This window comes from Myxine glutinosa, chromosome 12 (assembly GCF_964187855.1).
Source record: "Myxine glutinosa chromosome 12, kmMyxGlut1.1, whole genome shotgun sequence".
Taxonomy (NCBI): domain Eukaryota; kingdom Metazoa; phylum Chordata; class Myxini; order Myxiniformes; family Myxinidae; genus Myxine; species Myxine glutinosa.
In genome coordinates, this window is record NC_136272.1 from 10,845,284 (window position 1) to 10,858,731 (window position 13,448).

General features: G+C 42.9%; 1 protein-coding gene across 3 annotated transcripts in view; it reads right to left on the reverse strand.

The window, feature by feature from the left end:
* Positions 1–13,448, reverse strand: part of LOC137438225 (rho GTPase-activating protein 7) — a 163,695-nt gene that overhangs the window by 55,692 nt on the left and 94,555 nt on the right. For all 3 annotated transcript variants that reach the window (XM_068133301.2, XM_068133302.2, XM_068133303.2), the window contains one exon: positions 8,304–8,367. In XM_068133301.2, coding sequence (XP_067989402.2) covers positions 8,304–8,367 — 64 coding nt within the window. The remainder of the gene's footprint in view (positions 1–8,303; positions 8,368–13,448) is intronic.

The window sequence follows — 13,448 nt, forward strand, 5'->3', positions numbered from 1 at the left end:
TGAGCACACAGCACTGGCGAATGGTGAACAAGTATGACAAGGATTCCTCTTCTTCTCTCATTTGCAGCACTTCACTTTTTGAGTTTCGAGCATCACATGTTTTGCGCAATAATTTGTAATATGTTCATGGTGACGGCGATAGCTCATATACTCTTCATGAAGGACACCATGGCGTCTTTAACGTCTACAAACTAATGTCGGCAGACAGGACGTCAGTTTAATGTCCACCGGAGGGACAGCACACACATTGATGAATCTGCACCCTGCCTGTGAAACACCAGGATGACAGTTTGTAGCTGGGTCGAAATTGACAAGCACTGTCATTGGACAACATGTGGCGGCAAATATGACAGCGATGAATATATCTGGATAAGCTAAGAAACTGGCTGTGGAAGCTAGAAAGAGATGTATCTAAGGTAAGTCTAACCGGTGGCACGTAAAAGTGAAGATGCCCACTAGTGGCATGAAAAAAAAGACCTCGTCGTCATTGGGTAGAAACGATGGCGCACCAGGACATCCATTGCTACAAAAGGTCCTCTGATCTGCTCATCCTCAATCTTGCGTTTCAGTGCGCCATCCATGAAAGCGGACATGGTTTCAGAACTAACTTGCACTTCCACTGGTTCGCCATGATGACGGTGTAGGATAGGCGAGACAAGCCTACCTTGTTTGAGGACACAAATGTGTTCGCAATTCACAAACGAGGTCACCATCACTCTCAAGGACATCTCAGCTGTTATGACGTATCCTTGGATAATGAGCTTAAAGATCTTGGCCTGGTACCTGTGCACCACTTTAACACAAACCCAAGGTGAGGATGGAAGCCATCTTGTCTTGGTATGAGCTATTCCAATATGTCTTGGAGTGGATGAGGAGGTGAGAAATTGTGTAACAACAACAACAACAATAACATCCCAGAGATATCAAAATGGACCAAAATGACAAAGGAAAAGCACTCAGTTAATGAATCAAGGGATAAAACTTTAGGACATCCAACATGATGGACCGAGGTGTTGCTAAGTGAGCAGTACATCATCTGGGAACCCTGCGCAGTACTCTCCTTCCATCTCTCCCTCCGTCTTTCTGTTTTTCTCTACAAAGGCAAGTTAAGTGCTGCCAAATCAGTCGCAATGCAATATCAAGAAAGAGCAATCAGAGATTGCAGACCCTCACCAGGACGTGTTTTCAGTATTTTTAAAGGCTTTTGTGTTAAAACAAATATGGCGGACGAACCACGTGACCGATGAAGTCATCATTATTATTTTTTCGACACCAATTTATCCCTAGATGATGCTCAAGAAATTTCATCTTGATCGGATGAAGTTTTGTACTTGTCGAATTATGACGTCATAATGGAGGCACCTATGACATCATCATTAACATATGGTATTCCCCATAGAGAGTTCTTTACAATGAGCCATGTCTCTATTTTTTTCTATGCAGCGCTTTCGGAGATATAGAGGTGCAAAGTTTTTCTGTTTTTCCAAGATGGCGGCCATACCACATGATGTATGATGTCATAATTATAATTTAAAATTTTTAAAGGTGAAGCTGCATCTACAGTGAAAGTTTCCTGTCAATCGGACCAAAGGTTGCAGAGAAAATCAGATTTATGCTGTGCGGACAAACAAACAGACAGACAAACAAACGGCCTCAAATGCAATACCCTCTCCTCAGGCGAGGGTAATTACACTGGATGATCTACCTTTGCCTTATCAGCAATATGCGGGGCAAAATTTGCCTCAGGTGTTGGAAATAATTAACCTACTATTCTCAAAAAAACAACTGGATCTTTAACGTCCATTGATTTATGCCATTGGAGGGGTCCCCACTCCCTAATTTAACTTTCATATCAGGGCTAGCAGAGGGTCCCTAGTTTAACTTTCATATCAGGGCCAGCAGAGGGTCCCTAGTTTAACTTTCACATCAGGGTTAGCAGAGGGTCCCTAGTTTAACTTTCACATCAGGGCTAGCAGAGGATCCCTAGTTTAACTTTCACATCAGGGTTAGCAGAGGGTCCCTAGTTTAACTTTCATATCAGGGTTAGCAGAGGGTCCCTAGTTTAACTTTCATATCAGGGTTAGCAGAGGATCCCTAGTTTAACTTTCACTTCAGGGCTAGCAGAGGGTACCTCGTTTAACTTTCATATCAGGGTTAGCAGAGGGTTCCTAGTTTAACTTTCACATCAGGGTTAGCAGAGGGTCCCTAGTTTAACTTTCACTTCAGGGCTAGCAGAGGGTCCCTAGTTTAACTTTCACATCAGGGTTAGCAGAGGGTTCCTAGTTTAACTTTCACATCAGGGTTAGCAGAGGATCCCGAGTTTAACTTTCACTTCAGGGCTAGCAGAGGGTCCCTAGTTTAACTTTCACATCAGGGTTAGCAGAGGGTCCCTCGTTTAACTTTCACATCAGGGTTAGCAGAGGGTCCCTCGTTTAACTTTCGTATCAGGGCTAGCAGAGGGTCCCTAGTTTAACTTTCACTTCAGGGCTAGCAGAGGGTCCCTAGTTTAACTTTCACATCAGGGTTAGCAGAGGGTCCCTCGTTTAACTTTCGTATCAGGGCTAGCAGAGGATCCCTAGTTTAACTTTCACATCAGGGTTAGCAGAGGGTCCCTAGTTTAACTTTCACATCAGGGTTAGCAGAGGGTCCCTAGTTTAACTTTCACATCGGGGTTAGCAGAGGTTCTCTAGTTTAACTTTCATATCAGGGTTAGCAGAGGGTCCCTAGTTTAACTTTCATATCAGGGTTAGCAGAGGGTCCCTATTTTAACTTTCACTTCAAAGCTAGCAGAGGGTCCCTCGTTTAACTTTCACATCAGGGTTAGCAGAGGGTTCCTAGTTTAACTTTCACATCAGGGCTAGCAGAGGGTCCCTAGTTTAACTTTCACATCAGGGTTAGCAGAGGGTCCCTAGTTTAACTTTCACATCGGGGTTAGCAGAGGTTCTCTAGTTTAACTTTCATATCAGGGTTAGCAGAGGGTCCCTAGTTTAACTTTCATATCAGGGTTAGCAGAGGGTCCCTATTTTAACTTTCACTTCAAAGCTAGCAGAGGGTCCTTCGTTTAACTTTCACATTCGGGCTAGCAGAGGGTCCCTCGTTTAACTTTCGTATGAGGGTTAGCAGAGGGTCCCTAGTTTAACTTTCATATCAGGGTTAGCAGAGGGTCCCTCGTTTAACTTTCGTATCAGGGTTAGCAGAGGGTCCCTCGTTTAACTTTCACATCAGGGCTAGCAGAGGGTCCCTAGTTTAACTTTCACATCAGGGCTAGCAGAGGGTCCCTAGTTTAACTTTCATATCAGGGTTAGCAGAGGGTCCCTAGTTTAACTTTCACATCAGGGTTAGCAGAGGGTCCCTAGTTTAACTTTCACGTCAGGGCTAGCAGAGGGTCCCTCGTTTAACTTTCACATCAGGGCTAGCAGAGGGTCCCTAGTTTAACTTTCACATCAGGGTTAGCAGAGGGTCCCTAGTTTAACTTTCATATCAGGGTTAGCAGAGGGTCCCTCGTTTAACTTTCACATCAGGGTTAGCAGAGGGTCCCTAGTTTAACTTTCATATCAGGGTTAGCAGAGGGTCCCTAGTTTAACTTTCGCATCAGGGCTAGCAGAGGGTCCCTAGTTTAACTTTCACATCAGGGTTAGCAGAGGGTCCCTAGTTTAACTTTCACATCAGGGTTTGCAGAGGGTCCCTAGTTTAACTTTCACATCAGGGTTAGCAGAGGGTCCAGAGTTTAACTTTCACATCAGGGTTAGCAGAGGGTCCCTAGTTTAACTTTCATATCAGGGTTAGCAGAGGGTCCCTAGTTTAACTTTCACATTAGGGCTAGCAGAGGGTCCCTAGTTTAACTTTCACATTAGGGCTAGCAGAGGGTCCCTCGTTTAACTTTCGTATCAGGGTTAGCAGAGGGTCCCTAGTTTAACTTTCATATCAGGGTTAGCAGAGGGTCCCTCGTTTAACTTTCACATCAGGGTTAGCAGAGGGTCCCTCGTTTAACTTTCACATCAGGGTTAGCAGAGGGTCCCTAGTTTAACTTTCATATCAGGGTTAGCAGAGGGTCCCTAGTTTAACTTTCGTATCAGGGCTAGCAGAGGGTCCCTAGTTTAACTTTCACATTAGGGCTAGCAGAGGGTCCCTAGTTTAACTTTCATATCAGGGCTAGCAGAGGGTCCCTCGTTTAACTTTCACATTAGGGCTAGCAGAGGGTCCCTCGTTTAACTTTCGTATCAGGGATGGCACACTTTGAGATTCATCGTGCCACCAACATTCAGGCTGAGAATCAAAGCCAGAGAAGACAGCTCAAAGATAAGTGTGGTCCCCCTCTTCTTTTTTACAGGATCTAAGGCTAGTGGTAGAGCTAACACACACACACACACACACACACACACACACACACACACACACACACACACACACACACACACACACACACGGCCATACAGATTAATATACTAGACACAACACAAGACAGCCACTAGGATTGAGCAAATGCCGTCACTTCCCGAGATACACATCATGCTAAACCTCTGTTCACATCATGCTAAACCTCTGTTCACATCATGCTAAACCTCTGTTCACATCATGCTAAACCTCTGTTCACATCATGCTAAACCTCTGTTCACATCATGCTAAACCTCTGTTCACATCACTCTAAACCTCTGTTTACATCATGCTAAACCTCTGTTCACATCATGCTAAACCTCTGTTCACATCATCCTAAACCTCTGCTCACATCATGCTAAACCTCTGTTCACATCATGCTAAACCTCTGTTCACATCATGCTAAACCTCTGTTCATATCATGCTAAACCTCTGTTCATATCATCCTAAACCTCTGTTCACATCATGCTAAACCTCTGTTCACATCATGCTAAATGTCTGTTCACATCATGCTAAACCTCTGTTCACATCATGCTAAACCTCTGTTCACATCATGTTAAATCTCTATTCACATCATGCTAAACCTCTGTTCACATCATGCTAAACCTCTGTTCACATCATGCTAAATCTCTGTTCACATCATGCTAAACCTCTGTTCACATCATCCTAAACCTCTGCTCACATCATGCTAAACCTCTATTCACATCATGCTAAATCTCTGTTCACATCATGCTAAACCTCTGTTCACATCATGCTAAACCTCTGTTCACATCATGCTAAACCTCTGTTCACATCATGCTAAACCTCTGTTCACATCATGTTAAATCTCTATTCACATCATGCTAAACCTCTGTTCACATCATGCTAAACCTCTGTTCACATCATGCTAAATCTCTGTTCACATCATGCTAAACCTCTGTTCACATCATCCTAAACCTCTGCTCACATCATGCTAAACCTCTGTTCACATCATGCTAAACCTCTGTTCACATCATGCTAAACCTCTGTTCACATCATGCTAAACCTCTGTTCACATCATGCTAAACCTCTGTTCACATCATGCTAAACCTCTGTTCACATCATGCTAAACCTCTGTTCACATCATGCTAAACCTCTGTTCACATCATGCTAAACCTCTGTTCACATCATGCTAAACCTCTGTTCACATCATGCTAAACCTATGTTCACATCATGCTAAACCTCTGTTCAGATCATGCTAAACCTCTGTTCACATCATGCAAAACCTCTGTTCACATCATGCTAAACCTCTGTTCACATTATGCTAAACCTCTGTTCACATCATGCTGAACCTCTGTTCACATCATGCTAAACCTCTGTTCACATCATGCTGAACCTCTGTTCACATCATGCTAAACCTCTGTTCACATCATGCTAAACCTCTGTTCTGGCATAAGCCAATTCCATTCAAAGAATACATGTCACAGTGGGAAGTTCTGGGTTTAAGGAATTCAATATTTCACTCTTGGGACTTGGTCTATGATTGGACAAAGATTTCTGAAGTGACAGTGCAGCTGCGGGATGATGTCCGGGATATGGCACCGTCGCACTACAAAGGCTCAGGGCTACATCTGGCATGCAGCAAGACTTGGCATTAGGAGCACACTCAGGAAAAATGTTTTTGCCATCAGCTTTTTAAAGTTCAACAGAAAAAAGGAAACCAAAACATAGTTTTGACATTTGATAGTGTGTTACAATCTCTAAACATTCCCGGTCCTGGGAAAAAAATTCACATCAAATAAGTGACAATGAAGGTAAATCAGTAAACTAAGGTGATTATTGGATGTTCGCAGCTTCGGTTCTTCTGCTTCAGTCAATAGACCGTAGAAGGCCACAAACACCAACTGGAGGCAAATGCTCGTGGAGCACCTCAAAGCCAGGTCCATGCCTGTGATCCACAAGTGCTACCAAACGGTGGTTGACCTTTTGCAGCTCAGCCAGCTGACCCTTCCCAGCTCCTCCAGAATTCACGCTTTCTTCCATAACCCCCTCCTGGTTGAACTCCCAAAACCCAAGCTCACGCATGCTCACTTCTGCTGCTTTGGTCTTCTCTTATCCCGCTTATGGACCATCGCTCTGTTCAATTCCACTCTGCGATCCATCACTTCGAGCAGGGGGTGCGTAGTGTCCTCGTGTCATCCCCATCCATACCCATGATCTTTTCTACCTCCATTAATGCAACGTAGCCTAACCCTCTCACTTGTAGTTTACTTTGTCCCCCCCGCCCCTTCTTCCTGTCCATTCATTCCCCTGATTATTGAGTCCATGTGTTTGGCCGCATTTTTGTCCCCAGTCGCACCGCGGAGCGAAAGGGGGACTATGGTTTTCCCCTCCGTCCGTGTGTGCGTGCGTGCGTGCGTCCGTGCGTGCGTGCGTAAGCGAAGTACCAACTTCTAATCAGGTGTGTGGGTGTATTTTGGCATAAGGAACAACGCTATTGAAAATTGGGTCGCCACGTCAAAATCCAAGATGGCCACCGCCATGTATGTCTGAACATTGTGAGCGGAATATCTTGAAAAATAAACGAACTACTAACTTCTAATCTGGTGTGTGGGTGTATCTTGGCATAAGGAAGAACCCTATTGAAAATTGCGTCACCATGTCAAAATCCAAGATGGCCGCCTTGCGTCTTCCACTTTGTCAACTCACATCACTTCAACGACGGGGGGCCTAGGCGTAACGCTTGTTACCTTTACATGAGCCTCGATCTTACGTAGAAAGAAAGTGTGACATCCTCATTGGTCGGAGTACCGATTCGTCAAAAACCCGATTTGTTACATAAACTGTTGTGAACTGTGAGTGTGAAATCCAATGAATCATAATTAATACATTTCATTTATTCTCTAAACATTCAAATTCATTCTCTCTGTTGTCAACTGTTCAATATATGAACTACATATATTGTTGGAACTCTCTTGAAGCTGAAGAAATAGAACATGGCCGAGGTATGACTCGAACAGGTCTAACCCTAACAAATCAGGTATGACTCGAACAGGTCCAACCCTAACAACTCAGGTATGACTCGAACAGGTCTAACTCTAACAACTCAGGTATGACTCGGACAGGTGTAACCCTAACAACTCAGGTATGACTCGAACAGGTCTAACCCTAACAACTCAGGTATGACTCGAACAGGTTTAACCCTAACAAATCAGGTATGACTCGAACAGGTCCAACCCTAACAACTCAGGTATGACTCGAACAGGTGTAACCCTAACAAATCAGGTATGACTCGAACAGGTCCAACCCTAACAACTCAGGTATGACTCGAACAGGTGTAACCGTAACAACTCAGGTATGACTCGAACAGGTCTAACTCTAACAACTCAGGTATGACTCGAACAGGTGTAACCCTAACAACTCAGGTATGACTCGAACAGGTCCAACCCTAACAACTCAGGTATGACTCGAACAGGTCTAACCCTAGCAACTCAGGTATGACTCGAACAGGTCTAACCCTAGCAACTCAGGTATCACTCGAACAGATCTAATCCTAACAACTCAGGTATGACTCGAACAGATCTAACCCGACCAAGATTCCCTCCATGATGTAACTGAATTAACTTAGAAATCTCATTTCCTCAATCCCAATGCTCGGCTTTCGGACACAATGATGGCCAAATTTTTACTCTTGTGAAAGATACAACTTTGGATCCATCACAGGAAGCATATTGATTGCACACTGGATAGCCGGCTTATTACCATTTATCATTGTGCACATCACAGGTATCTTCCCTATTAGGGTATGGATTGCGGTTAGGGTTAAGCTTAGGGTTGGGGTTAGGGTTAGGGTTGTGGTTAGGGTTAGGGTTAGGGTGGCGACTCTACTTGGGTTAAAACTCTCCACAATTACCTTACCATCGATAGTTACTAACAATCTTCAAGGTTGTTGAAAGCTCATGCGGGCTTACCTTCAATTTAAAGGTTCCAATCTCCAACTTCATGAAGCTGTGTTTGCTCAGCACGGCAAGGCGTCTGAAAGATGGACACGTAAAGTGACACTAGAATATTCGGACCGAGGCAGGGTCTCTCTCGCTCACGCACACACACATGGGGTCAAGGCGCAACATTTGTGATGCATGCCATAAATACAAACTATTTCCGGAAAGCTCCATAGTTCCATTGTTGTTGCTTTGCTTGGACAATAGTCGGTTGCTTGGAAACGCTTATAAACTCATTTCCAGCACGGCTTGATTCATCGACTTTGATGTGGAGCTCTGATTTTAAAATACAATAAAATAATAGAGAATTGTATGGAATGTGCAGGTAAAGGTAACTTCATTCATTCATTTATTTATTTATTTATTGCTGCAGATGTACTTTCTTGCTCCGGTGTCGAATGTGCGCTGCTATGCAGCTGACACACTCGGTTTTGAGTAGACACGCATGACGTGTGCATGTGTGTGCATGTGCGTACATGTGCATGCATGTGTGTTCATGTGTGTGCATGTTTGTGCATGTGTGTGCATGTGAGTGCATGTGTGTGCATGTGTGTGCATGTGCGTGTATGTGAGTGCATGTGTGTGCATGTGCGTCCATGTGTGTGCATGTGAGTGCATGTGCGTGCATGTGTGTGCACGTGCATGCATGTGCATGCATGTGCATGTTTGTGCATGTGTGTGCATGTGAGTGCATGTGTGTGCATTTGTGTGCATGTGCGTGTATGTGAGTGCATGTGTGTGCATGTGTGTGCATGTGAGTGCATGTGAGTGCATGTGCGTGCACGTGTGTGCACGTGCGTGCATGTGTGTGCACGTGTGTGCAACTGTGCATGTGTGTGCATGTGTGTGCATGTGCGTATATGTGAGTGCAAGTGTGTGCATGTGCGTCCATGTGTGTGCACGTCAGTGTGCATGACGTGTGCATGTGTGTGCATGTGCGTGCATGTGCATGCATGTGTGTTCATGTGTGTGCATGTTTGTGCATGTGTGTGCATGTGAGTGCATGTGTGTGCATGTGTGTGCATGTGCGTGTATGTGAGTGCATGTGTGTGCATGTGCGTCCATGTGTGTGCATGTGAGTGCATGTGTGTGCATGTGTGTGCATGTGCGTCCATGTGTGTGCATGTGAGTGCATGTGTGTGCACGTGTGTGCAACTGTGCATGTGTGTGCATGTGCGTATATGTGAGTGCAAGTGTGTGCATGTGCGTCCATGTGTGTGCATGTGAGTGCATGTGCGTGCACGTGTGTGCATGTTTGTGCACGTGCATGCATGTGTGTGCACGTGCGTGCATGTGTGTGCATGTGTGTGCATGTGTGTGCATGTGAGTGCATGTGTGTGCACGTGTGTCCATGTGCGTCCATGTGTGTGCACGTCAGTGTGCATGACGTGTGCATGTGTGTGCATGTGCGTGCATGAGCGTGCATGTGTGTGGATGTGCGTGCATGTGCGTGCATGTGTGTGTATGTGCGTGCATGTGCGTGCATGCGTGTGCATGTGCGTGCATGTGTGTGCATGTGTGTGCATGTGCGTGCATGTGTGTGTACTTGCGTGCATGTGTGTGCATGTGTGTGCATGTGTGTGCATGTGTGTGCATGTGAGTGCACGTGTGTGCAGGTGTGTGCATGTGCGTGCATGTGTGTGCACGTGTGTGCAACTGTGCATGTGTGTGCATGTGTGTGCATGTGTGTGCATGTGCGTACATGTGTGTGCATGTGCGTGCATGTGTGTGCATGTGAGTGCATGTGTGTGCACGTGTGTGCAAGTGCGTCCATGTGTGTGCATGTGCGTGCATTTGCGTGCATTGTGTGGATGTGCGTGCATGTGCGTGCATATGTGTGCATGTGTGTGCATGTGCCTGCATGGAAGCTTGTATCAATATTTGGTTTATCTCGGGTTATTAAAAGGTCAGAAGTACAGCAGATTAGCAGCAAAAATCGACAAAATCAGCACATTCCCCCATGTGAATGATTTTAACCTGAAAGGTTTTTTTTTACTTTTGCCCAGCGAAAGGCAGGAAACGGAGTGCTGCCCATTGCATGGGATGAATGCTTAAAAGCAACTACTCAAAGTTTATCTCATTGAATGAAACAAGCTGCCATCGTCGGCAGCTTGTGCTCATAATTGCCTTTCTGAACTGCAAAAGGATTGTTTTGAAATAACAGCAGCTCGGAAGGAAATACATTTGGAATCCTCGGTCAGTTCGAAAAACAATTTGCAAATGGACGAGGAAGTTTTCCCACCTGCACAAACGTTTATTTTTTGGGTTTTTCTTATTTATATTTCTTTATATATTAATATTTTATATATATATATATATAATTTTATTCTATTTTTAATATATTTAATATACTGTATTTATAATATATTTATTTAATATATTATTAATTATTAATTTATTTTAATTTATAATTATGAATATTTATTATTAATTTAAGATATTTATAATAGATTTATTTTATTTATATACTGTATATATAATAAATATATTTGTATATATTTCTTATTCATATGTACCAGATTAAAAGCAATGTCTGAATTTTGACAGAAATTACCATTAATCCATTGATGCTTATTCTGCTCAAGGTTAATTTGCAAAAAATTCCATATGTTTGATTACAACTCCCTATAATCTTCACGTTTGTCCAATTATCCACCATTATGTGAGTACCATATTGATATGAAAGCTTTTTCGTCGAGAAATTCTGAGTCTGGCCTGCCAGCATTAGTTGGTGGAAATAAAAAAAATCTCAGTGTCCTTCGTGAAGAGCGGGTGAGTTATTTCCATCCAGCACCCTGAGAAAATTCCAAATTCCTGCTCTCATGTAAAGGGGGCACTGCATCAACGGCACTGCGGTGTCACTGCAAGAACCGATGCTATTCCGCAGAACGACGCATGACCTCGGAAAAAGGTAAAAGAGCGCATGACTCAAAACTTCCTACAAAGTTATTTTTCTTTGCTCTAACGGGAGATAGGGATGAAAGTAGCAGGGGATGGGGACGAGGGATGATACATTCAAGTATTCTTCATGGTAAACAGCTATTAGAAAAAATAATTAAATTATTATTAGGGTAGCGCACCCATTTTTGTCACTTTCAAACCACGTCTATTCATACGCTTTCCGCTTTTCCTGTTTCATCAACGAGGCTTTCATCCGTGGCAAACCTTCATCCATTCAATGCAGTTGTTTAATCTAATTGCTGCTCAATAATCCACAGACGCACATTATACTCTCATGAATGTCAGCTACAGTTTGAACCATTGTCGTGAGCACGCACCTCGTGGGAGTGAAGGGGTATTGGGGGGGGGGGGGGGGGAGCAGGGCCCAACGCATGGCCTCAAATATTTGTGGACAACATGGACAAAAACTGCTGGAGATGTCAAACAAACGAGCGGGCTTTTCATTACAGATAATATAAGATAATACAATTGGATAGGATTCATATTATTAGAAATTTACCCACGCACGGGAAGCAAAAAGTGGGGTTAAGCAATTGGTTCACTTTATCTGTCTGTCTGTCTGCAAACGTCAGTTTATGATCGATGAACAACTTAACCTCAAGTGAATGTTTTATTTTGAACACAAATCGGATTTCGATTCGGAAAACAAACGTAGTTTAACGTTCTTTGGTTCTGAATTCGTTCCGATCGCGCATGCGTAGACAGGAGTGCGATAATATCTTACTTTGTCTGCCTGTCTAGTAGTCAAACAAAATTGAAAATCATTCCAAACTGGAAACTTGCTGTTTTTAAGGATGTAATAAAGCACACAAACAACAAACACAAAGGACTAATGGCATGTGGTAAAAGAGGTGGTGTAAAAGAAGCTGCATCAACGGTGGGAAACTTCTCAATTTTTTTTTATGTGGAGTTTACCATGCCATCTGGTAAATAAGGTGGTGTAAAAGAAGCTTCTGAATTCTGAAGCGGTAAACTTCTGAATTTTTTTTAATGTAGAGTTTACCCTACCATCTGGTAAATAAGGTGGTGTAAAAGAAGCTTCTGAATTCTGAAGCGGTAAACTTCTGAATTTTTTTTAATGTAGAGTTTACCCTACCATCTGGTAAATACGGTGGTGTAAAAGAAGCTTCTGAATTCTGAAGCGGTAAACTTCTGAATTTTTTTTAATGTAGAGTTTACCCTACCATCTGGTAAATACGGTGGTGCAAAAGAAGCTTCTGAATTCTGAAGCGGTAAACTTCTGAATTTTTTTTAATGTAGAGTTTACCCTGCCATCTGGTAAATATGGTGGTGCAAAAGAAGCTGCATCAATGACGGTAAACTTCTGATTTTTTTTTTTAATGTAGAGTTTACCCTACCATCTGGTAAATAAGGAGGTGTAAAAGAAGCTTCTGAATTCTGAAGCGGTAAACTTCTGAATTTTTTTTAATGTAGAGTTTACCCTACCATCTGGTAAATACGGTGGTGCAAAAGAAGCTGCATCAATGGCGGTAAACTTCTGAATTTTTTTTTATGTGGAGTTTACCCTGCCATCTGGTAAATAAGGTGGTGTAAAAGAAGCTTCTGAATTCTGAAGCGGTAAACTTCTGAATTTTTTTTAATGTAGAGTTTACCCTACCATCTGGTAAATACGGTGGTGTAAAAGAAGCTTCTGAATTCTGAAGCGGTAAACTTCTGAATTTTTTTTAATGTAGAGTTTACCCTACCATCTGGTAAATACGGTGGTGCAAAAGAAGCTTCTGAATTCTGAAGCGGTAAACTTCTGAATTTTTTTTAATGTAGAGTTTACCATGCCATCTGGTAAATAAGGTGGTGTAAAAGTAGCTACATCAATGGCGGTAAACTTCTCAATTTTTTTTTTATGTAGACTTTACCCTGCCATCTGGTAAATAAGGTGGTGTAAAAGAAGCTTCTGAATTCTGAAGCGGTAAACTTCTGAATTTTTTTTAATGTAGAGTTTACCCTACCATCTGGTAAATACGGTGGTGTAAAAGAAGCTTCTGAATTCTGAAGCGGTAAACTTCTGAATTTTTTTTAATGTAGAGTTTACCCTGCCATCTGGTAAATACGGTGGTGCAAAAGAAGCTTCTGAATTCTGAAGCGGTAAACTTCTGAATTTTTTTTAATGTAGAGTTTACCCTGCCATCTGGTAAA